The sequence below is a fragment of the Oncorhynchus clarkii genome, unplaced genomic scaffold, assembly GCF_045791955.1.
Source record: "Oncorhynchus clarkii lewisi isolate Uvic-CL-2024 unplaced genomic scaffold, UVic_Ocla_1.0 unplaced_contig_544_pilon_pilon, whole genome shotgun sequence".
Classification (NCBI taxonomy): Eukaryota; Metazoa; Chordata; class Actinopteri; order Salmoniformes; family Salmonidae; genus Oncorhynchus; species Oncorhynchus clarkii.
This window is the reverse complement of record NW_027260840.1, coordinates 92,810-118,739: the sequence shown is the minus strand read 5'-3', so window position 1 is coordinate 118,739 and position 25,930 is coordinate 92,810. Positions and strand designations below refer to the sequence as shown.

Below are 25,930 nucleotides of genomic sequence, written 5' to 3'. Positions count from 1 at the left end.
CATGAATTTACAAACACACCCGAAGTCGTAAAATGTCTAGTAAAGTAATTTCTTATTCTAGCAAGATGTTGCATAGCAACAGCATCAACTTCCGGTAGACAGCGCTAGTACGCTCAACTGAAAGAATACCATTTGATTACACTTACAGTATACTAGAATGAACTCATTCTCATTAAGTATGTAGTATACATGTTGTTACTATGGGTACTTGAACACGGCTCTTATTTGGATGCGGCTTTATTAACTCAATGATTAAAATATATTACATTGTTTGCAAACTGCTATGTAAACAGTTGGTGATTAAAACAGGTGGGGAACCCTGAATGACAGGTCAACACAGACGATCATATACGTATTGGATAATGGCACAGGATGGCTGTACTCCTAGTAACAAAAACTGCTAAATTCTTCCATTATGGAGGCTTACACTGCTGTGACCAACCACACAGTGGCAGCATTGTGAAATAGATGTGACCCAGGTCTAATTCACAGGTTGTGTTCATTAGAGCACAATGCGGAAAATGAAAATAAGTGTTTCTTATTGGCCAATTCCAGGTATAGAACCTCCCCGATTCAGTCCGGTTTCTTCCGTTTGGCGCATAATGAACACGACACTGATCTCGTAAAGAGTCATACACACAGAGACACGGGTTGAGAAAAGGATGAGGCTTTTATTGAGGGTATAATTTACAGTGGGTGGGGTAGGGAGGGGGACGGTTCATGTTTCTGGAGTCTGTTGCTTCTGCTCTGGTGGGGGTTTGGGTTGACTGTCCTGTGTCTGAATAGAGAGCTCCTCATCTAGACGCTCCTTCGCTCTCACCACCTTCAAATACACAGAGGGACGGACATGGACACACACAAGCAGACAGGACACACACACACACAAGCAGACAGGACAAACACACACACAAGCAGACAGGACACACACAAGCAGACAGGACACACACAAGCAGACAGGACACACACAAGCAGACAGGACACACACAAGCAGACAGGACACACACAAGCAGACAGGACACACACAATTAATTGATCAAAATCCTTAGCAGTGCACCTCAATACATGGCAAGTCATATTTGTCTACTGTTCTGTTATTGTAATGATACATTGACATTGTAAATTTAATTTAGGCTACCACTGGATCTGGTGTCCTAATTAGAGGTCGACCGATTAATCGGAATGGCCGAGTCCAAGTTTTTTTTTTTACACCTTTATTGAATCTTTATTTAACTAGGCAAGTCAGTTAAGAACACATTCTTATTTTCAATGACGGCCTAGGAACGGTGGGTTAACTGCCTCGTTCAGGGGCAGAACGAGCAGGCTCGTAAGCATTCATTCAAACAGCACTTTCGTGCATTTTGCCAGCAGCTCTTCGTTGTGCGTCAAGCATTGCGCTGTTTATGACTTCAAGCCTATCAACTCTTGAGAATAGGCTGGTGTAACCGATGTGAAATGGCTAGCTGGTTAGCAGGGTGCGCGCTAATAGCGTTTCAAACGTCACTTGGGGTAGTTATTCCCCTTGCTCTGCATGGATAACGTTGCTTTGAGGGTGGCTGTTGTCCATGTGTTCCTGGTTCGAGTGAGGAGAGGGACGGAAGCTATACTGTTACACTGGCAATACTAAAGTGCCTATAAGAACATCCAATAGTCAAAGGTATAAGAAATACAAATGGTATAGAGAGAAATAGTCCTATAATTCCTATAATAACTACAATCTAAAACTTCTTACCTGGGAATATTGAAGACTCATGTTAAAAGGAACCACCAGCTTTCATATGTTCTCATGTTCTGAGCAAGGAACTTAAACGTTAGCTTTCTTACATGGCACATATTGCACTTTTACTTTCTTCTCCAACACTGTGTTTTTGCATTATTTAAACCAAATTGAACATGTTTCATTATTTATTTGATGCCAAATTGATTTTATTGATGTATTATATCAAGTTAAAATAAGTGTTCATTCAGTATTGTTGTAATTGTCACTATTACAAATATTAATCTGTATCGTCTTTTTTTGGTCCTCCAATAATCGGTATCGGAGTTGAAAAATCATAATCGGCCGACCTCTAGCCCTAATATAAGGCATGATCATGATAGTGACTACAGGTCTAAGAATGTGCGCTATCATCAGGACAGCTCTGTGCAAGGCTCTGTACAAGCACCAAAGAGGTATGAAACAAGAGACTCAACTTGCCATTACACCTTATGAATACCTCAAGGAGGTGGTCTGAGTCTCCATGGATACAAGGAAGCAATTGCTTGTTGAGTCACATGGTTTCAAGTCTCTCTGGCACTAATAATCACTGACTCGCACAGAGATGGCTCGATACTGGAAATTAAACAATGAACCTCACCTTGGACTGTAGATAGAAAGATCCGCCCACCTCCTTGTCGTTGACTTTAAAAAGGTGTTCATAGTTCTGTTGACAAAGTACAACAGGTCAGTCATGAACAGGTTGGCCCCACCAATGTCCTAATATGGAAATACATTTAGAACCACATACACACACTTGTCTGTCTTGTATGTAGGCCACATGAAGGAACTTCCTGTCTTCTAAATTTGTGAGTATGACCCTGTCCAGAAAACCCTCTAGCCTGCGCCCTACCCCATAGACACTTGTGTAAATATGACTGGACAGGGATTAACGACATGCAACATCTCCTCCTAACCTGTTAGGGGACAAGATGGAGGTACCGGTACATTGTTAATACCCATCCAACCATCTGTGTGCCGTGAAGTTCCTAGGGGAAGGGGCGAGGCAGGGACAGGGCCTGTGTTCTCTGGGTGTTGTCTTCAATGTACTTTAAAGTGTGTGTACCTTCTGGAGCTCCTCAGGGGTGAGTGTGGCGATATTGAGGATCTGCTGGGCCTCCTGTAAGGTCATCCCAGTGAGACTAGAGGCTGCTGCTGACTGCTGTCCGGCACGCCCCCTGGCCTCCGCTGCAGCTTGACTGGCTGCAGACAGACAGAAGAGACCGGGTTGGTCACCTTCTCAGGTAAGGAACATTTATGCAACAGAGTTTGTTTCTCTCTCGGAGACAGGTAGAGAGACAGAAAGACAGATTTAATTGCCCTAAATGAGACACGTTTTCACAGTCCATTTTACATTGAAATACCGTACAAAAGCATCGTTGAGTGAGGAACATACCTGCATATTCTTGCCGCAATGCACGCGCAAACGCCCGTCCTACTACCTGCGCCCCCATGACAATGATCTGCGCAAGATATTTCGCCTACACAAAGACGAGAGATTGTTAGATCCACTTTATGTCAACAGAAAGCAACAGTCTGGTTTGGCTCAAGAAGGCCTAGTCTCGCGACAGATTACAGCTCATAATGAATGAATGGCAACTGCAATGTAAACAAAACCCACTTCTCCCCCTCAGAGAGCATTAGACCTGATTAGTTTCAGGAACATTGTAAACAAAACCCACTTCTCCCCCTCAGAGAGCATTAGACCTGATTAGTTTCAGGAACATTGTAAACAAAACCCACTTCTCCCCCTCAGAGAGCATTAGACCTGATTAGTTTCAGGAACATTGTGTTGACAGGCAACATTGTGAACCAGCCATAGTCATACTGTTACAGAAGTATTAGATCAGACAGAGCGGGCCAAGGTAGAGCAGGTGTGAAGCACACAGTGACTGTGCTGTAAGCGCAGTGCTGATGAGAGCATCATTAACTACCCTGAACAAACACATAACGTAACATGCAATCGTTTCTATTTTACTCAGTTACAATTCATATAAGGATATCAGTCAATTGAAATAAATTCATTAGGCCCTAATCTATGGATTTCACATGACTGTCGGTCACAGATACCTTAAAAAAAAGTAGGGGCGTGGATCAGAAAACCAGTCAGTATCTGATGTGACCACCATTTGCCTTATGCAGTGCACGTTGTCCAACTCCTCTACAATGGCTGTGTGAAGTTTCTGGGTATTGGCTGGAACTGGAAGATGATGTCGTACACGTAGATCCAGAGCATCCCAAACATGCTCAATGGGTGACACGTCTGGTGAGTATGCAGGCCATGGAAGAACTGGCACAGTTTCAGCTTCCAGGTCCTTGCGACAAGGGGCCGTGCATTGTCATGCTAAAACATGAGGTGAATGACATGACAATGTGCCTCAGGATTTTGTCACGATATCTAGGTGCATTTAAATTGCCATCAATAAAATTCAATAGTATTCGTTGTCCGAAGCTTATGTCTGCCCATACCATAACCCCACCATGGGGCACTCAGCAAACCGCTCGCCCACACAACGCCATACACGTGTTCTGCGGTTGTGAGGCCGGTTGGACGTACTGCCAAATTCTCTAAAATGACGAAGGCGGCTTATGGTAGTGAAATGAACACTCAATTATTTGGCAACAGCTCTGGTGGACATTCCTGCAGTCAGCATGACAAATTCACGTCTCCTCAAACCTTCAGACATCTGTGGCATTGCGTTGTGACAAAACTGTACATTTTAGAGTGGCCATTTATTTTCCCCAGCACAAGGTGCACCTATATATATATTGAACATGCTGTTTAAACAGCTTCTTGATATGCAACACCAGTCAGGTGGATGGATTATCTTGGCAAAGGAGAAATGGTCACTGACAGGGTTGAAAAACATTTGCACACAACATTGAGAAATAAGCTTTCTGTTCATATGGAATATTTCTGGGATCTTTTATTTAATCTCATGAAACATGGGACCAACACTTTACATTTTGCTTTTATATGTGTGTAGTTAGCTCGCTTATTAAACAACAATATGAGCCAGCTACCTAACGTTAGCTACAAAGATAGAAGACATATCAAGGATACATTACGGTTGCATAAGCTAAATTAGATAGCCAAGATTGGCAAGGTGTGCGGGCTATAGCAAGAGAAGCAAGCAGCGTTTCTCCTTCACAGTTTCCCTAATCATGACACAGCTATTCATAGCGTTTCAAAATACAAAAATATCTCACCATTGCGTTTATCCGATTATTTACAGTACAGTACACAATAAGACCGTGGAGAAGAACGGCGTTTTCACATGTACACCCATCAAGGTCGCAGTAGGTTCAAAGTTCAAGGGCCAAACTCGGAACAAAGATATTCGAGTTTGGTGAAAATCCACAAACCGGTGCTCTCTCTGTATAAAAATACTGCTCTCTAGTGGATGGCTGTTTAAATTGCACCAATTTTCATTGCACAGCCTTCATCATCACGTCTTGCCAGCAGACCAGACTTGTGTGCTTACAGCTAGCTGCACTAGGCTCGGACAGCATGACCTCAATCCAGGGATGAGGAATACATTGTACTACGAATTGTCCCATTGTTGCACCGGAAAGATTGAGCGACTGCTAATTTATCCGGAAAGCTGGCCTTTTTATCCTCATGCTAGGGGCTTTGAACAACAATGGACAGTCAGCCAATCAGGCTCAGTGCGGGATGTCATTGCGCTGTGGAAATGTCAGTGACTAATTGATAACATTGCCTGTTTTTGCAGTAAGCAGGTCCTCTGTACAGTACCTGCGCCCGTGAGGGGAGTAGGTTAAATCAAGGTGCCGGAGGTGAGCTGAGGGCCCTAAAGTTATTATAAGTGATTTTAGTTGAGATTTCCTATTTAAATACACCGCACCACGTCTCCTCCAAGGATATGTTTTATTGTCTCGTGTGTAAGAGATTATTACTATGTTACTTTGTTTCAAAAAGTACCTTGTATCCTCTAAGGAGATGTTTGATTTAAACCATTAGCTTCTGAGTACTCAGATGGTAGTAATGTGTTATTAATCACAGTGGCTGCAGTCCACTGATTTAAACCATTAGCTTCTGAGTACTCAGATGGTAGTAATGTGTCACTAATCACAGTGGCTGCAGTCCACCGTACCATGATACTGAGATGGTCTTCCTGTCTTCTGTCTTCTAACACCAGGCTTGCCATGCAGTCATTCATCAGTCCTGTTTGGCAATAGCTAAACATAATTTCATTCACTTCATTGTTCCTTTCCCATTGTTTTTACTCAAGTGAAATAATTGCTTCTATTATCTTTCTTCGGATATCCCTATTGTGGCCTGAGTTGGAAACAGTATTAGCGTTGACATTATATTCTAACATGATACTAACCACCAGTGGGACATCTGTTATTGCTTTGTACATGATATTCATGAATCAGGGATATACTTAAGTGTTTTTCTCTCGTCTCCGTCAAGACAATAGGATGAATAATAGCTATATTAGCTTACATTAGAATGTACTCTGGAACTAGTGGGAGGGAATTCTAATGCCACTGAATCATTTTGAATGAATAGAGGCCAGGGCCTTCAGCAGAGCTCAGCCCATGCACCTTGACTTAAACTCCCTCCCTCATGGGCACAGGTACAGGAGACCTACTTACTGCCAAAACAGGACTCAGTCAGTCTGGTCTTCATACTGTGCCATATAGCAATGTTATGAATTTGTCATTGTGAATTCATTTGCTATTGTATGTAGTGTTTTTGTCCCTAGAAATGCTTTTTAAACATGAATGACGATGTGATATTGTGTATTTGTTAAGACAGTGTCCACCAGTTATGTTTTTGGAGCTCGAACAAAGAAATAAACAATTCAACAACAACCATGTTCTTGTGTGTGGCTGTTTACTGCCTTTGTTAATGCACCCTTGACAACAATGACATGGATTACCAATGAATTACTGTACTTCAAACGAGCATCCATAGTTCGGGGAAAGTTTGCCATACTAAAGCCATTCCCCACAAGGGATGACGTTGTTCAACACAAGTTCTAGTGCCATTAGCATGAAGACGAAAAGGGCAGCTTTTCGGAAAAACTACAGTCGTTCAATCTTCCCAGTGTAACAGTTGGGATAATGGGACAATTGGGAGTACAACACATCCTGGATTGAGGTACTTTTTCCAGGCCATATCTCACGCCGGCTCTGCGGTGTCTTGATCTACAGTCATGCTCTCCGACCCCAGTGCAGCTCAGTGTAAACAAGCGTAACAGTAGCGTAGGAGCCATTTTGGCCTGTTTATGAGTTGTGTATCTAGTATCTGTCAAGGGTCATTTTGACTTGTTTTGTACACTAGAGGGGGTCATGTTGGGGTCATGTGTGTATATAATTAGCACAGGTGACCAGGAAGGGTTATCAGGTGAGAAGAGAGCACATACAGTTATTACCGTATCACAGATACAGCTTATAGAGTCCATCTCTCTGTACCCTTTTCTACAGGAATATGCGTTTTGGAGCCATTTATATTTTATATACGCAATACATGGAACTTCACCCCAAAAGAGTCATGTTTGGAAAGCTGATTCTTGTGGACGTGTGACGGACAGCTCTCTCCTGTGCCAGTGGCAGTTCATAGGGAAGCACCACTACAGGTCGAGTCAGAATCTCCTGGCAACATCATGATATAAGTACATTCACTAGTTTACTCCTTTTTCTTTGAGATTAACAAACATTTCCCCTTTAAACATACTTTTGTTTTAAGCAACAAATTGAAAGACAAAGAAATGACATGTGTACAAGGTTCAAACAGTTGTTTATTGCAAGGCAACATGAACATTCCCACAAAACCATTATTCATAAGACGGACAGAGAAATAATGCTTTATTCTATATAAAAGAGATTTTTATTTTTGTTAATTTACCAAAGAACAATGTAAGACATCTGAGAGATTGCAGGCACAAAACACATGACAAACACACAATCACTGACACCAACAATATCTAGGCCCTACAGTCGATGCATTGGTGTTTGTTCACTTTTCAAGTACTCCACAATGGCTGCGTTTACACAGGCAGCCCAATTCTGATATTTTGCCCAAGTACTGGCAAAAAGCTCTTATCTGATTGGTTTAAAGACCAATTAAAAAACACATGACAGAATTGGACTGCCTGTGTAAACTCAGTGAGTCTGACTACTATTCAAGAATGCTTGGTTGGTTCCAGTCTTTCTGTCATTGTAAACAACATGATTGGTTCGATCAGATTAGCCTATTAAAAGTATTGCCTTGTGTTGTACTAGTCTTGATCATGGCTGCTGTGATTGCATCATATAGTAATAATACTGTAAGTTATTAAGAAAAAGTAACAAAATGATTGTTTACTACAGTATAATAAAAGAATGAGCTCCTTTAGTGAGGAATACTTCAATAACAGTCTTAAGACAAAGTGTTAACATATGAGGTACAGGAATTCCAGTTATACAGTCTATCAATCTAGAAAGAAAGGTACAGATACATACTACTTCCCACCACATTACAACCTCAAAGATCCACAGACACACTCCTGTACAACTCCCACAGGGGGTGTTTTGGCTTTTCAATACATGACACCCACATGTAAGAACGTCACACACATTTTAGAGTCCCCCAAAACAGAGCACAGCCCGATGCTACAAACTATCTCCCAAGATCTGGTGGCTGAACTAAGATATGCACCTGGGTCACGTTCATTACGGCACACAACGGAAAACGTTTTGAAATGCTTTGCAACGGAAAACGAAAATCCAGGTAATCCCTCCCTATTTGAGGTTGTTTTCGTCCGTTTGGTGATTAATGAACACGACCCTGGAGTGGTACAGGACTGTTAGTAGGTCTTTATCACTGGCCAGAGAATGAAGCTACCTAAACAACAAAACAATATTCTATTCCTATCAATAGAAGCCAGCCATGCTTTAACCTGAAGACTGTTTACCCTGTTGTACCCTGTCTGTGTGTTTTTGCTGTGTGTTGTTGAGATCGTATAGGGATACCACAGACCATCCAACATCCACGGACTACAGGAGCTGGAGGTGCAGATGGGATATCCAGGTGGAGTGTGAGTCTTTGTGTGTGTGTGTGTGTGTGTTAATGTATGGTGATGCATAGGAGGTGGTAAATCTGGAAGACCATAGATACTGTATTCAGGTGCATGCGTTTGACTTTTTCATAGTTACTGTGTTTAGAAGATTATGGACTATGGTTCATATTGGCCCATAAAAAAGCAAGCAGTGGTCTAGTCATTATTATTATGACACAGGTGTAAGGTTAGGAGTGGTGACAGACACACAGGTGTAAGGTTAGGAGTGGTGACAGACACACAGGTGTAAGGTTAGGAGTGGTGACAGACACACAGGTGTAAGGTTAGGAGTGGTGACAGACACACAGGTGTAAGGTTAGGAGTGGTGACAGACACACAGGTGTAAGGTTAGGAGTGGTGACAGACACACAGGTGTCCATCCAGTGTGGCGGTAAGGGCTGGGTTGTAAGGGAGTGTTGGGAGTCATTTAACTATCTAGCCTGGTAGGAATGTTAGCTATTTACAGTACAAGGCAGCTGCAAGTCAAAGGTCAAATTGGGGTGAGGTTGCCTTTAACAACAGACCTAGGATCAGATTCCCAAACCCCAGTCCTACCTTTAAACATTATGGGGAGGAAAACATATCTGATCCTGATTCAGTCAATGGTTAGAGGCAACATCTACGTACTCAGAGTATTAGAGGATGATACGAGGATATGGGAGGTAGGGCTGCAAAAGTCTGGTAACTTTCCCTAAAATTCCCAGGAAAACAAGCAGGAAATCCAAGAATTCTCCAATTGGTATTTCTGGAAAACCTAGACATTTTGTTGACAGAATTGTACAACCCTAATGACAGGTTAATGTTATGTGTTTGAGAGATGTTCTTTTGACATAGGACACATCAGTGGCACACAGGAATGACACGTTTCAGTCCAACAGGCCCTTGGCTACTGCTGGACCCTGATTAGTCCGCAAGGCAACACACACTAGTCACCCTGAAAGACACAAGAGCATGGGTAAATGTGTGTGTGTGTACATTTGTGTTTGTGTGTGTGTGTGTGTGTGTCTGTGTGTACATTTGTGTTTGTGTGTGTGTCACTCACCCACTCATCGTCTTCTACTCCCTGGAAGGACTCCTGTGGTAGAGGGTTGTCGTCCATGTTCCCCAGCTTGCCTATCATGGCACTCAACAGCTGTAGTACAGACATATGGTTAACACACTATAGTCCCACTACTGACTAGTGGTGAGTACCAAGACAGACGGTTAACACACTATAGTCCCACTACTGACTAGTGGTGAGTACCAAGACAGACGGTTAAAACACTATAGTCCCACTACTGACTAGTGGTTAACACACTATAGTCCCACTACTGACTAGTGGTTAACACACTATAGTCCCACTACTGACTAGTGCTGAGTACCAAGACAGACGGTTAACACACTATAGTCCCACTACTGACTAGTGCTGAGTACCAAGACAGATGGTTAACACACTATAGTCCCACTACTGACTAGTGGTGAGTACCAAGACAGATGGTTAACACACTATAGTCCCACTACTGACTAGTGGTGAGTACCAAGACAGATGGTTAACACACTATAGTCCCACTACTGACTAGTGGTGATTACCAAGACAGATGGTTAACACACTATAGTCCCACTACTGACTAGTGGTGAGTACCAAGACAGATGGTTAACACACTATAGTCCCACTACTGACTAGTGGTTAACACACTATAGTCCCACTACTGACTAGTGGTTAACACACTATAGTCCCACTACTGACTAGTGCTGAGTACCAAGACAGACGGTTAACACACTATAGTCCCACTACTGACTAGTGCTGAGTACCAAGACAGATGGTTAACACACTATAGTCCCACTACTGACTAGTGGTGAGTACCAAGACAGATGGTTAACACACTATAGTCCCACTACTGACTAGTGGTGAGTACCAAGACAGATGGTTAACACACTATAGTCCCACTACTGACTAGTGGTGAGTACCAAGACAGATGGTTAACACACTATAGTCCCACTACTGACTAGTGGTGAGTACCAAGACAGATGGTTAACACACTATAGTCCCACTACTGACTAGTGGTGAGTACCAAGACAGATGGTTAACACACTATAGTCCCACTACTGACTAGTGGTGAGTACCAAGACAGATGGTTAACACACTATAGTCCCACTACTGACTAGTGGTGAGTACCAAGACAGATGGTTAACACACTATAGTCCCACTACTGACTAGTGGTGAGTACCAAGACAGATGGTTAACACACTATAGTCCCACTACTGACTAGTGGTGAGTACCAAGACAGATGGTTAACACACTATAGTCCCACTACTGACTAGTGGTTAACACACTATTAGGTCTATCTGCTACCAGAATATTTACATCTAGCCCAATAGAAAATCTGCAAGCAGTTGTCTGGACTTCACAAAGCCGTGGACATGAACAGAAAATGAAACGTTCATACATGATATAGATGTAGATTATCCCATCACTACTAATAACTATTCACACTATTACCGTGACAAAACAGTCACCAAGCGTCTAGCTAGCTGCACTCACAGAGAAATACTCACTAAGATAAGATGCTTGTACACGTTCAGATTAGGGATGCAGGATATATGGGTGATATGCTGACGTGCATACCTATATAACGTAGGTACATGACGTAATGACACCAGGAAAAATGTGGCGCTACACAGCATTCCTAACCTATCCCACAATGCCTCTTGCACTGAGATGCAGTGCCGTAGACCACTGCGTCCATGTGTGTGTGTTAACTATTTAACTTAAAAGGCTGCAATTTAAAAAAAATATTGGTATAATTTTTTTGGGGCAAGGAAAACATCAGATATCGGTATTGGCCAAAAATGTCATATCAGTGCATCACTAATTCAGATAGTAGCAACACACACACACACACACACACACCTCATCTTTCTTCTGCTCGTCAGTCTTCTCCTCCAGGTAGTGAGAGGATGGAAGGTACTTTCTCACTTGGACCTCCTTGGGCGCCTCACTCACTGAGAGGACAGACAGACAGACAGACAGATGGACAGACAGAAACAGTGACAGTGAGACCAGAGAGTTGGGAGGGATTGTGTTAGAATGGCAGTGGGCCACTGTGTATATACAGGGTTGTGTTAGAATAGCAGTGGGCCACTGTGTATATACAAGGTTGTGTTAGAATGGCAGAATGGCAGTGGGTCACTGTGTATATACAGGGGTGTGTTAGAATAGCAGTGGGCCACTGTGTATATACTGGGTTGTGTTAGAATGGCAGTGGGCCACTGTGTATATACTGGGTTGTGTTAGAATGGCAGAGGGCCACTGTGTATATACAGGGTTGTGTTAGAATGGCAGTGGGCCACTGTGTATATACAGGGTTGTGTTAGAATGGCAGTGGGCCACTGTGTATATACTGGGTTGTGTTAGAATGGCAGAGGGCCACTGTGTATATACAGGGTTGTGTTAGAATAGCAGTGGGCCACTGTGTATATACTGGGTTGTGTTAGAATGGCAGTGGGCCACTGTGTATATACTGGGTTGTGTTAGAATGGCAGAGGGCCACTGTGTATATACAGGGTTGTGTTAGAATAGCAGTGGGCCACTGTGTATATACTGGGTTGTGTTAGAATGGCAGTGGGCCACTGTGTATATACTGGGTTGTGTTAGAATGGCAGTGGGCCACTGTGTATATACTGGGTTGTGTTAGAATAGCAGTGGGCCACTGTGTATATACAGGGTTGTATTAGAATGGCAGAGGGCCACTGTGTATATACAGGGTTGTGTTAGAATGGCATCTTTACAAAACTGTTTCAGTTCAGCAATATTCTTGGGATGTCTGGTGTGAACTGCTCTCGAGGTCATGCCACAGCATCTCAAGTTGGGTTTAGGTCAGGACTCTGACTAGGCCACTCCAGAAGGTGCATTTTCTTCTGTTGAAGCCATTCTGCTGTTGATTTACTTCTGTGCTTTGGGTCATTGTCCTGTTGCATCACCCAACTTCTGTTGAGCTTCAATTGGCAGACAGATAGCCTTACATTCTCCTGCAAAATGTCTTGAATTCTTGGGAATTCATTTTTCCATCAATGACAGCAAGCTGTCCAGGCCCTGAGGCAGCAAAGCAGCTCCAAACCATGATACTCCCTCCACCATACTTTACACTTAGGATGAGGTTTTGATGCTGGTGTGCTGTGCCTTTTTTTCTACACACATAGTGAGTGTTGTGTGTTCCTTCCAAACAACTCAACTGTAGTTCATCTGTCCACAGAATATTTTGCCAGCAGCGTTGTGGAACATCCAGGTGCACTTTTGCAAACTTCAGACGTGCAGCAAATGTTTTTTTGGACAGCAGTGGCTTCTTCCGTGGTGTCCTCCCATGAACACTATTCTTGTTTAGTGTTTTACGTATCGTAGACTGGTCAACAGAGATGTTAACATGTTCCAGAGATTTCTGTAAGTCTTTAGCTGACACTCTAGGATTCTTCTTAACCTCATTGAGCATTCTGCGCTGTGCTCTTGCAGTCATCTTTGCAGGACGGCCACTCCTAGGGAGAGTGGCAACAGTGCTGAACTTTCTCCATTTATAGACCATTTGTCTTATTGTGGACTGATGAACATCAAGGCTTTTAGAGATACTTTTGTAACCCTTTCCAGCTTATTGCAAGTCAACAATTCTTAATCTTAGGTCTTCTGAGATCTCTTTTGTTCAAAGCATGGTTCACATCAGGCAAGGCTTCTTGTGAATAGCAAACTCACATTATGTGAGTGTTTTTTAAAGGGCAATCTTGTCTCAATCTTGTCTCATTGATTGGACTCCAGGTTAGTTGACTCCTGACTCCAATTAGCTTTTGGAGAAGTCATTAGCCTAGGGGTTCACATACCGTTTCTAACCTACATTGTGAATGTTTAAATAGACAATAAATATAGACAAAAAAAAATACAAAAATGTGTGTGTTATTAGTTTAAGCACACTGTGTTTGTCTATTGTTGTGACTTAGATGAAGATCAGATCACATTTGATGACCAATTTCTGCAGAAATGCAGGTAATTCCAAAGGGTTCACATACTTTCTCTTGCCACTGTACGTGTGTCATTCCAGGTACACCGATCCACAAGACTTTGCTCAAAGCCTGTATCGGCAATTCTACGTTATAGAAGATCTTTGCCTCACATTGAGTTGATTGACGATTGGCTGTCAGAATAGATTTAGCTAGTGTCACCATCATGTCAAAGCACAAGGCAGATAATCTTGTCAAACCCAGGACTTGGCCCATGAAAGAGTTGATAGGTTGCCCCTTATAAACTGTATCTGCTCGGCTTCTCATCTGACATTTAAAAGGTGGATCTAACAGTAATGCTGTTGACTTCAGTCCACTGTTTGTACTATATGTGCCTGGGCAGAGTTGAGGTTAGCCCCTACCTGGGGTCATGTCTTTGGGCTTGAGGCTGATGGACTGGTGCTTCCCATCAGAACCAGCCAGCCAGGCTGAGGCTGTCAGAGAAGACTCCCACCACACTGCTGTGTCTGGGTACACATCATCCTGAAAGAACTCTTTCTGTGGACGGACGGAGAGAAGGAAGGAGGGAGACGAGACACGACAGGATTAGTTCAGAACTCAAACAGCTCCAACTCCACAGACTAAGTACAAACAGGGGTTCACATAGCAGACCCTTTTTACTGGTAGTTCTTTGAGGCCCTGGTCTGAAAAGTCATCAAATAACTGCAGGTTTTTCCTATTTCCCCCCATATATACACTAGATAGCAGCGTTCAGCCATAACTCACTCTGACGCGGGGGACTCTGAAGGCCACTGGCTCTATGGAGGTCTTACTGAGTCTCAGACCCCTGGCCACCTCGACCTCTTGCACCACACACTCAGTCTTCGGCAGGAAGGCCAAGCCCTAAATACAGGAAACAGGAAGTTCATGCAGAGAGATTCTACAGGTCTACAGGTGCCTGCGTAATTGATTGACGATCATCAATTAGTCAGTCAGTCAGTCAAACAGACATTTTATACAAGTCACAAATTCAGGGAAATGTTTTTATCTATTGATTACAAAACATGTAATAAGAAGGAGCAGGATATAGGAAATGAGAAAAGAAAGAGGGAAAAGCAGGGATGTAAATGCTGTTAACATAAAGTCTATACCTTGTGGGGCTCTGAGGAGTTGAAGCTGGCACATTCCAGGAAATAGGGAGCTTCTGGCACTATCTCAAAGATGTACACTCGCGTGTCACCCTGGTAAATGTAAACAACAACAATGGCTGTATAGGTTTACTCGTGTCAAAGTCTGGGTATGGGGAGTCAGTATGGATCTACCAATCCACCACCACCAACATTAGCCCGGTCCCAGATAGTTTTTTGTTGTCTACTAGACATAGGAGTTGGCAAGACAGCACAAACAGATCGGGAACCAGGCTAGGCAGGCATTATTATCATGAAGCACAAGAGTCTGTAACAGACTTTCAACACAACATCAAGTCAATATGGGCTCTATTTTCTTCTATCCAAAAGACATGCTCTGTTTATTTGTTTGTTTGTTGTCGTTTACCTTTCCGGTGAGGATGACGACACTGGTGTCGGGGTCGTAGAAGGGAATGAGGGTGGAGGGTGAGACGTCGGTGGGGGCGCTGGCGATGGCCCCGGAGGACAGGGACTCAACGGAGTGCAGGTACAGGGTTCTCTCACTGCGACTGCAGAAGGGGGAAACACATCGGGGGTCAAAGGTGAGGTGAACTGTGGTGACATCATCAATGAGGTCTCGGGTCAGAGGGGTTGTTTTCCTCTTGTTCACCAGGACCATAAAGCCATTGGTGCAGTTTTTTGTGTGAACCAAGATTATAGGTGAACTACATGTCAGACTGAATGGTCACACACACACGATGAACTGAATGGTCACACACACACGATGAACTGAATGGTCACACACACACGATGAACTGAATGGTCACACACAAACGATGAACTGAATGGTCATACACACACGATGAACTGAATGGTCACACACACACGATGAACTGAATGGTCACACACACACGATGAACTGAATGGTCACACACACACGATGAACTGAATGGTCACACACACACGATGAACTGAATGGTCACACACACACGATGAACTGAATGGTCACACACACACGATGAACTGAATGGTCATACACACACGATGAACTGAATGGTCACACACACGATGAACTGAATGGTCACACACACACGATGAACTGAATGGTCACACACACACGATGAACTGAATGGTCACACACACACGATGAACTGAATGGTCACACACACACGATGAACTGAATGGTCACACACACACGATGAACTGAATGGTCACACACACACGATGAACTGAATGGTCACACACACACGATGAACTGAATGGTCACACACACACGATGAACTGAATGGTCACACACACACGATGAACTGAATGGTCATACACACACGATGAACTGAATGGTCACACACACGATGAACTGAATGGTCACACACACACGATGAACTGAATGGTCACACACACACGATGAACTGAATGGTCACACACACACGATGAACTGAATGGTCACACACACACGATGAACTGAATGGTCACACACACACGATGAACTGAATGGTCACACACACACGATGAACTGAATGGTCATACACACACGATGAACTGAATGGTCATACACACACGATGAACTGAATGGTCACACACACGATGAACTGAATGAATTAAATGAAGGTAAATGGATTGTTAAGCACAAATTGAAGCTCAACTACCAAACAGAAATACAGAGAAATATTCACCTGTCGAATCCTGACACCATCAGGTATTTTCCATCACACACCCACACCACACGAGCCCCTCTGTGGCCCTCAGGACCTGCACCCTCCTGCAGAGAGAGAGACAAGGAGAGATATATGGAAATACTCCAAAAAGGTTAACAACTCCTCAGGTGTCCTGTACACACACCTGTACTGGGTCAGCAGACTTGCGAGGGTCGTAAATGCGCAGTTTCCCATCCTTACACACCGTGGCCAGGAGTTTACCATCCGGACTCCACGCCATCCCAAATATCTATATGCACACCAGGCAGGAGAGGGAACAGAGAAAGGAACGAGTGAAAAGTTGAAATGAAGCGAAGGAGACAAGCGCGTTCCTTGTACATACTGTAGGTAGGATCAATCAATCAATATCCATCCATCAATCATTATTATTATCCCAGATACATTTTACCACGTCCCTATTCTCTAACAAAACCAGTGGTTCCACCCCCTGCCAATACCAATATTCCTTATGTCCCGCCCCTTTCCCTCCTCCTCCGTCACCTGATCCTGGTGTCCCCGGAGCGCTTTGACCTCGTCCCCAGACTCCAGGTTCCACAGGCGCACCGTCTGGTCGTAGGAGGAGGATGCCAGCAGGCCCGACGCCAGGGGGTGGAACTTGACTGAGTAGATCTTCTCAGTGTGGCCTGTGATTGGTCAAAACACCTGTCACTCACTCACATTCTATCAAGATATGATTTATTTCTATTGATAGATTCAGTAGTCACACAGTATAAGGCTATATATAAGGATAATAAGACACACTGTAGCAAATTGCATACCGGTATCCTGTTCATTTCATTTCTGTCACTCATTGAATGAAGGATAGAGTACTGATACATATGTGGCTTCACTCACACATCTACATATCAGATATTTCACATTGGACCCCAAAAGCCCCAGCTCGGAGTCTAACTTCATTCAATTGAAATCTACTTTACTTGAACTTAATTGGTCTCCAGGCCCCTGTGGAGTGTGTCTTACCCTGCAAGATGGTCTCTGGCTCAGTCAGGGTCTCTGTCAGACCCCCCTCAGGCACCTGCCACACACGGATCTTAGCATCGTCGCCCGCCACCACCAGCCTGTGACTGTTGAAGGGGTCCCAGGAGAAGTCAGCCACGTTGACAGAGTTCTGGATGGTGGGCAGGCCCGTGTCCGCTAGCTTCCCAGCCTGAGACAACTGAGGAGGGGGGCAGTGAGATACATCCCTCTTTCTTTAATGTGTGGACCAATAAAGCCACATCTTTGGTCTAATATGGTGTCAGAAATCCTAAATGACTATTTACACTATTCATTCCTATTATCTGATGACATTCTACTGTAATGTAATGCTGTGGCGGCTGCATATTATTTCATGTTAGTTGAAGTGTTGTCTACTCCCCTCCAACTAATAAGCCACAGCCATAAAACACCCTCACTTTAGCAGAACTCTGCTTTCTTGGCCAGGGCTCACTTAAAAAAGATACATATAAGGACAAATGAAAATAACTAAAAGAATACTACAATATTTTGGATAAAGACACATTATCTTCCATTTTCTAAGTGTGGAAGTACCTCAAAGATGGCGATCTGACCCCCGGCGGTGGCGAGTGGCACGGCCACGCGATGGCGGTTGGCACAGAAGCCATCACACTCTCCGGGCGTGGTGAGGTTGAGCCCCTTCAGGTTGGTGAAGTGGGTGTCTCTGTGAAGCACCGCACCCTGCAGGTGACGAAACTTACTGCTGGGACCTGGGGGAGGAGGAGAGGGAGGGAGAGGGAGAGAGAGGGAGGAGAGGGATGGAGAGAGAGGGAGGAGGAGGAGAGGGAGGGAGGGGGAGAGAGGGAGAAAGAGGGAGGAGGAGGAGGAGAGGGAGGGAGGGAGAGGGAGAGAGAGGGAGGAGGAGGAGAGGGAGAGAGAGGGAGGAGGAGAGCAGGGTGATTTTAGACCTTAGCTACATTATTTGTAACCTGGGTCTTGTTCATTAGGCACCAACCTGAAGAAATTATTTACAATGATGTACCTGGTCCAATAAGAAATGCTTGTTTTAGTTTTCTGTTGCGAAACATTTTGTTACGCAGTACCCAATGAACACAACCCAGGTATATTATTAGTAACCTAGTCCCATACTATATGTGCTGTGGGAAGCTCTTGTATGGTTAACAAACAAGTTGGTTACAACACATTTAGAATGGTAACAGGCTACATCAGACAGGGGATACTGGCAGTGTGCCTGGTCCCAGATCTGTTTGTGCTGTCTTGATATGCTAGCAGTGTGTAGGATTGGATCGTCAGACAGGTTCAGATTAGTCCAAACCACCAACTCTCTCTCTCTCACACAGTTCAGTTGTAAATACAGCTCAAACCAACAGTCAGCAGGACATTATAATAAGATAATGACAAGGTAGGGAAATTAGATGAGAGATGAGAGAGAGAGCCTTACCTAGCATTGAGACTGACACTGTCAAATCTTACATAACATACTTCCTAATACCATAACCGGATATGTAACACAGAGCATTGTGGGTAATGTAGTACCACTACAGTTTCCCAAAACAGCTTTACTCAACATGTTGCTGATGGGTAAGGATGTGTGTGTGGTGTGTGTATGTGTGTGTATGTGTATGTGTATGTGTGGTGTGTGTGTGTATTCACGTATATGTGTGTTTGTGTGTGTGTGGGACGGAGCACTGCTACTGTTTCCCAAACAGCCTTACCCAACATGCTGCTGATGGCTTTGGCACTCTGGCTGGGGCTGGGGAGGAAGCCTGAGGAGAGGCCAGAGGTGGAGGAGGGGGAGCGGGACGGGGCAGCACTGCTGCTGGGGGAGCTCAGGGGACTGCTGGAGGTGGAGCAGCCTCGCACTGGAGCCTCCTGGAGAGGAAGAACAACAGTAATACATATACAATATACAATCATATAATTAAACAATAAGGCCCGAGGGGGTGTGGTATATGGCCAATATACTACTGCTAAGGGCTTTTCTGATGCACAACACAACGCGGAGTGCCTGGATACAGCCCTTAGCCGTGGTATATTGGCAATATATCACAAATCCCTGAGGTGCCTTATTGCTATAATAAATTGGTTACCAACGTAATTAGAGCAGTAAAAATAAATGTTTTGTCATACCAGTGGTATATGGTCTGATTTACCACGGCTTTCAGCCAATCAGCAACAGGGCCGAATCACCCAGTGTATATATCCAATATAGTGTATAAGGTCTGATTAATATAAAATACTTTCTAGAGAGAAGGAATAATACTAATAATATGGTCACTAAACCAGATGTCTTTATCCAAAGATACTCACAGGTTTACAGAATACTTTAATCTACAGACTTTAGATACTCACAGGTTTACAGACTACTTTAATCTACAGACTTTAGATACTCACAGGTTTACAGACTACTTTAATCTACAGACTTGAGATACTCACAGGTTTACAGACTACTTTAATCTACAGACTTGAGATACTCACAGGTTTACAGAATACTTTAATCTACAGACTTTAGATCCTCACAGGTTTACAGAATACTTTAATCTACAGACATTAGATACTCACAGGTTTACAGACTACTTTAATCTACAGACATTAGATACTCACAGGTTTACAGACTACTTTAATCTACAGACTTTAGATACTCACAGTGTTTACAGACTACTTTAATCTACAGACTTTAGATACTCACAGGTTTACAGATTACTTTAATCTACAGATTTTAGATACTCACAGGTTTACAGACTACTTTAATCTACAGACTTTAGATACTCACAGTGTTTACAGAATACTTTAATCTACAGACATTAGATACTCACAGGTTTACAGACTACTTTAATCTACAGACTTTAGATACTCACAGGTTTACAGACTACTTTAATCTACAGACTTTAGATACTCACAGGTTTACAGACTACTTTAATCTACAGATTTTAGATACTCACAGGTTTACAGACTACTTTAATCTACAGACTTTAGATACTCACAGTGTTTACAGAATACTTTAATCTACAGACATTAGATACTCACAGGTTTACAGACTACTTTAATCTACAGACTTTAGATACTCACAGTGTTTACAGAATACTTTAATCTACAGACATTAGATACTCACAGGTTTACAGACTACTTTAATCTACAGATTTTAGATACTCACAGGTTTACAGACTACTTTAATCTACAGATTTTAGATACTCACAGGTTTACAGACTACTTTAATCTACAGACTTTAGATACTCACAGTGTTTACAGAATACTTTAATCTACAGACATTAGATACTCACAGGTTTACAGAATACTTTAATCTACAGACATTAGATACTCACAGGTTTACAGAATACTTTAATCTACAGACATTAGATACTCACAGGTTTACAGAATACTTTAATCTACAGACTTTAGATACTCACAGGTTTACAGACTACTTTAATCTACAGACATTAGATACTCACAGGTTTACAGAATACTTTAATCTACAGACATTAGATACTCACAGGTTTACAGACTACTTTAATCTACAGACTTTAGATACTCACAGGTTTACAGAATACTTTAATCTACAGACTTTAGATACTCACAGGTTAATCCAATATATTCAATCAATACTGTATGTGTGGCCCGATGCAATAATATGAAAACAATTTGAGAGAAAATAAAGCAAAAGCAAAATCCAAATTCCCTCTGTATTAAAAATACAATAAAAAGGTAGTTGCTAGCAGAGGGAATGAGGGAACGGATGGAATGAGGGAACGGAGGGAATGAGGGAGTGGAGAGAACGGAGGGAACAGAGGGAATGAGGGATCGGAGAGAATGAGGGAACGGAGGGAATGAGGGAGTGGAGAGAATGGAGGGAACAGAGGGAATGAGGGATCGGAGAGAATGAGGGAACAGAGGGAATGAGGGAGTGGAGAGAACGGAGGGAATGAGGGAACAGAGGGAATGAGGGATCGGAGAGAATGAGGGAACGGAGGGAATGAGGGAACGGAGGGAATGAGGGAACGGAGGGAATGAGGGAACGGAGGGAATGAGGGAACTGAGGGAATGAGGGAACAGAGGGAATGAGGGAACGGAGGGAATGAGGAAACGGAGGGAATGAGGGAACGGAGGGAATGAGGGAACGAAGGGAATGAGGGAACGGAGGGAATGAGGGAACGGAGGGAATGAGGGAACAGAGGGAATGAGGGATCGGAGGGAATGAGGGAACTGAGGGAATGAGGGAACGGAGGGAATGAGGGAACGGAGGGAATGAGGGAACGGAGGGAATGAGGGAACGGAGGGAATGAGGGATCGGAGGGAATGAGGGAACGGAGGGAATGAGGGATCGGAGGGAATGAGGGAACGGAGGGAATGAGGGATCGGAGGGAATGAGGGAACGGAGGGAATGAGGGAACAGAGGGAATGAGGGAACGGAGGGAATGAGGGAACAGAGGGAACGGAGGGAACAGAGGGAATGAGGGAACGGAGGGAATGAGGGAACGGAGGGAATGAGGGAACGGAGGGAACGGAGGGAATGAGGGAGCGGAGGGAATGAGGGAGCGGAGGGAATGAGGGAATGAGGGAACGGAGGGAGCCAAAAGAGAAATGAAAGCGACCCATAGAGGAGGAGGAGAACAGATGATGCTGGACTCTGACCTCTTTGCTCCTCCCACTGGGCAGCTCTTTCTTAGCAGCCGTCTGATTGGCTGTTTTAGCGTTGTTAGGCTTCTGACGATTGGATGGGTTGACACTGACCTTCTCAACCTGAGAAGACACCCATGATTGGATGTTTAAGAGAACAGCTGGCTATTGCTTGGTCCTGAAGTACAAACCGCGCCAAAAACCAAGCACTTCTATTGGTACTGTATGCACATTGTATCCAAGTTAGAATACAGATTAGAGTTATATTGTGTAGAGTGATGGTGGTACATCCAAGTTAGAATACATATTAGAGTTATATTGTGTAGAGTGATGGTGGTACATCCAAGTTAGAATACAGATTAGAGTTATATTGTGTAGAGTGATGGTGGTACCTGTTTCTCGCCACCTTTCCACCACTCTGCAGCTGACATGGCTGCTGTCCGGCCCAAGGTGTCTGGGTACAGGTCTGCATGGAACTCCTGTCCTGACTGAATTAGATACACACAAAGCAGACATACTCTAAAATGGAAGACATAAAGGCTTGTTGAATGGTTGCTCATTCCATAACTTTATTTTCCTCAGTGACTACAAAGACAGTCCCCCCCCCATCAGTTTAGAAACAAGTACAGGGAAAGAACTGTTGCCATGACATCAAAATGACAGATGGATCTGCTGTTACAGTAGCCTGAGAGATACTGGACCTTGCGGGGCACGTGGTAGTTGATTGGCACGATGAAGCTGTCTGTCAGCTGCAGGACCCGCATGACCTCACAGGACAGGACATCCAATGCCAACTTGGGTACCATGGCAACGCCTCGCGTTGGGGCGTCCGTCAGACAGTGGCTCACTGGAGAGAAAGAGATGAGGAGAGAATAAGAGGGAGAAAGAAGTAGAGATTAGAGGACAGACCTGGGTGTGTGAGAGAGGGAGTGGGAGAGGTAGGAGGACAGACCTGGGTGTGTGAGAGAGGGAGTGGAAGAGGTAGCAGGACAGACCTGGGTGTGTGAGAGAGGGAGTGGGAGAGGTAGGAGAACAGACCTGGGTGTGTGAGAGGGAGTGGGAGAGGTAGGAGAACAGACCTGGGTGTGTGAGAGGTAGCAGGACAGACCTGGGTGTGTGAGAGAGGGAGTGGGAGAGGTAGGAGGACAGACCTGGGTGTGTGAGAGAGGGAGTGGAAGAGGTAGCAGGACAGACCAGGGTGTGTGAGAGAGGGAGTGGGAGAGGTAGGAGAACAGACATGGGTGTGTGAGAGGGAGTGGGAGAGGTAGGAGAACAGACCTGGGTGTGTGAGAGGTAGTAGGACAGACCTGGGTGTGTGAGAGAGGGAGTGGGAGAGGTAGGAGAACAGACCTGGGTGTGTGAGAGGGAGTGGGAGAGGTAAGTGGACAGACCTGGGTGTGTGAGAGAGGGAGTGGGAGAGGTAGCAGGACAGACCTGGGTGTGTGAGAGAGGGAGTGGGAGAGGTAGCAGGACAGACCTGGGTGTGTGAGAGGTAGCAGGACAGACCTGGGTGTGTGAGAGAGGGAGTGGAAGAGGTAGGAGGACAGACCTGGGTGTGTGAGAGAGGGAGTGGGAGAGGTAGGAGGACAGACCTGGGTGTGTGAGAGGAAGTGGGAGAGGTAGGAGGACAGACCTGGGTGTGTGAGAGAGGGAGTGGGAGAGGTAGGAGGACAGACCTGGGTTTGTGAGAGAGGGAGTGGAAGAGGTAGGAGGACAGATCTGGGTGTGTGAGAGGGGGAGTGGGAGAGGTAGGAGGACAGACCTGGGTGTGTGAGAGAGGGAGTGGGAGAGGTAGGAGGACAGACCTGGGTTTGTGAGAGAGGGAGTGGGAGAGGTAGGAGGACAGTACTGGAAAATGAACAACCACTGAAGATCTGTCCTTACCTTGGGAAAGGAATGGTTCAGTGGCAGACACCTCGAAGCAGTCAATGACACTATCTCCCTATGGAAGAGAGAACAAAGCAGACATGTATTTACTGAGGAAGATTATAGTTAAAGATGAAATGAGGCCAGCTGCCTTCATACTATCTGTTAAGGGAGACAACAAACTACATCTTACCATCCCAGATACTGTGAGGAGGCCTGAGTCAGGGTCAAACAAAGGCATCAGGGTCCTGAGAATGGAGAAGAGGGGGGGAAGATGGAGAGGGAGTAGAGGGAGAAGAGAGAGAGCAGGGAGAAGAGAGAGAGGAGGGGGAGAAGAGAGATAGTAGAGGGAGGAGAGAGAGAGGAAAGAGAGAGTGTAGAGAGAGGAGAGAGAGAGTAGAGGGATAAGGGAGTAGAGGAGAGAGAGTAGAGGGGAGAGAGAGAGAGAGAGTGAGAGAGAGAAAGAGAGGAGGGGGAAGATAGTGTGTGAGAGAGAGAGAGAGAGAGGAGGGGGAAGAGAGAGAGAGAGAGAGAGAGAGGAGGGGGAGGAGAGAGAGAGGAGGGCGAGGAGATAGAGAAGAGGGAAAAAGATACAAAGAGAGAGAAGATTTTCAACAAGTTGCAAAACAAGTTGAATCAATCACAAAAATCAACAGGCCAGTTTACTGTAGTTTCAATCACCAACCACTAGATGGGAAACACACCACTCACAAGAGAAATGCTACATGTCGTAGTTCAGTACTATGAACCTTAACTTGCACTACAGATATCCTCCCTCAGCAATATGTTACAATATATATATATATATATATATTTGGCTAATTAGCTGGTCATTATAAAGAATATCAACATATTAATCAAAGCAAGCACATTTCTGACATTAAACTACAAATTGAGCACAAAAATTCCACACACACACACACACACACACACACACACACACACACACACACACACACACACACACACACACACACAGAGAGAGTAGTGTCCAGGGGACTTCCTGTAATAGAGTCAGAAGGGAAGTGGTGTGTGAGGTTACAGCTTCACATCACAGTCCCTCCATGAGAATGACAGAGGCATCATGGTCAGAGAGAGAGGAGGACAGACAGACCGTGATAGAGGGAGGGATGGTTGTTGATAGTGAGGAAGATGTGGAGGGTCTGATAAAAACGCAGACCTTTCAGAATATCTGTTCTATGTTATATATCTATATTTATCTGAACGTTCCCCAACGCTGTGCCCCACTGAACACAACTGGCTGGTCAATCAGGCCCATTCTATGGCTGAATGTCACACACAAACACACACACACACAAATCAACCACATTGAGTGGTGATATCATGATGTATAAATATGAATCTAACGACAGACTGGAGTAGACTGACTGTTCTCCCTGATACCGCTGACTATAGGGACACGGAACTGTCTGTGTGTGTCTGTGTAACCCAAAGCACACAGCAAATAGACATCCAGAGTTGAACTCTGAGAAGCTGAATGAGAACAAGGACATGTTGTACATACTGACTTCTGGAAAAGTGCTGTGATTGGTCCCTTGTTCAAACCAAGGTGTTTTGGTTGTTTCTGATGTAAGTGGAACTGAATAGGGGCCCTGCTACCCCCTATTTCCATCTCCCTCTCTCACACACACACACACACCTCTCTTTCTCTCACAGTCCTGCAGATTGGACTGAACCCCTCCATCCCTCTCTCTACCCACCCCAGCCCTGTGAAGTCAGTGAGGGGCGGCCACGCTTCGTTAGTGCCTCTCTGTGTTCCCATGTCCAAGTCAGTCCACAGGGAGCCCCTCCATTCCCACACCCCCTTGTTCCGTCCACCTCTCCCTCCCTCCCTCCCTCACCCTC

The 25,930-nt window shown here is 44.5% G+C and overlaps 1 protein-coding gene across 2 annotated transcripts; it reads right to left on the bottom strand.

Moving 5' to 3' along the window:
* Positions 1-651: 651 nt before the first annotated feature.
* LOC139401885 (mitochondrial import inner membrane translocase subunit tim16-like) lies at positions 652-24,307 on the bottom strand. Of its 2 annotated transcripts, XM_071145886.1 has the most exons (21): positions 24,258-24,307; positions 24,083-24,140; positions 22,900-23,045; positions 22,591-22,686; positions 22,214-22,321; positions 19,300-19,456; positions 18,158-18,333; positions 17,588-17,783; positions 17,108-17,250; positions 16,752-16,856; positions 16,586-16,671; positions 15,340-15,481; positions 14,937-15,026; positions 14,572-14,688; positions 14,208-14,343; positions 11,714-11,805; positions 9,866-9,955; positions 3,150-3,234; positions 2,820-2,956; positions 2,355-2,420; positions 652-823 (listed from the first exon to the last, which is right to left on the bottom strand). In XM_071145886.1, exons 1-21 carry the CDS (start codon positions 24,303-24,305, stop codon positions 719-721), a joined length of 2,379 nt encoding a protein of 792 aa, XP_071001987.1. In that variant the 5' UTR covers positions 24,306-24,307; the 3' UTR covers positions 652-718. The 2 variants fall into 2 exon arrangements, with proteins under 2 accessions (XP_071001987.1, XP_071001986.1); XM_071145885.1 differs by lacking the exons at positions 9,866-9,955; positions 11,714-11,805; positions 14,208-14,343; ... (12 more) ...; positions 24,083-24,140; positions 24,258-24,307 and adding an exon at positions 4,964-5,031.
* Positions 24,308-25,930: the final 1,623 nt, after the last annotated feature.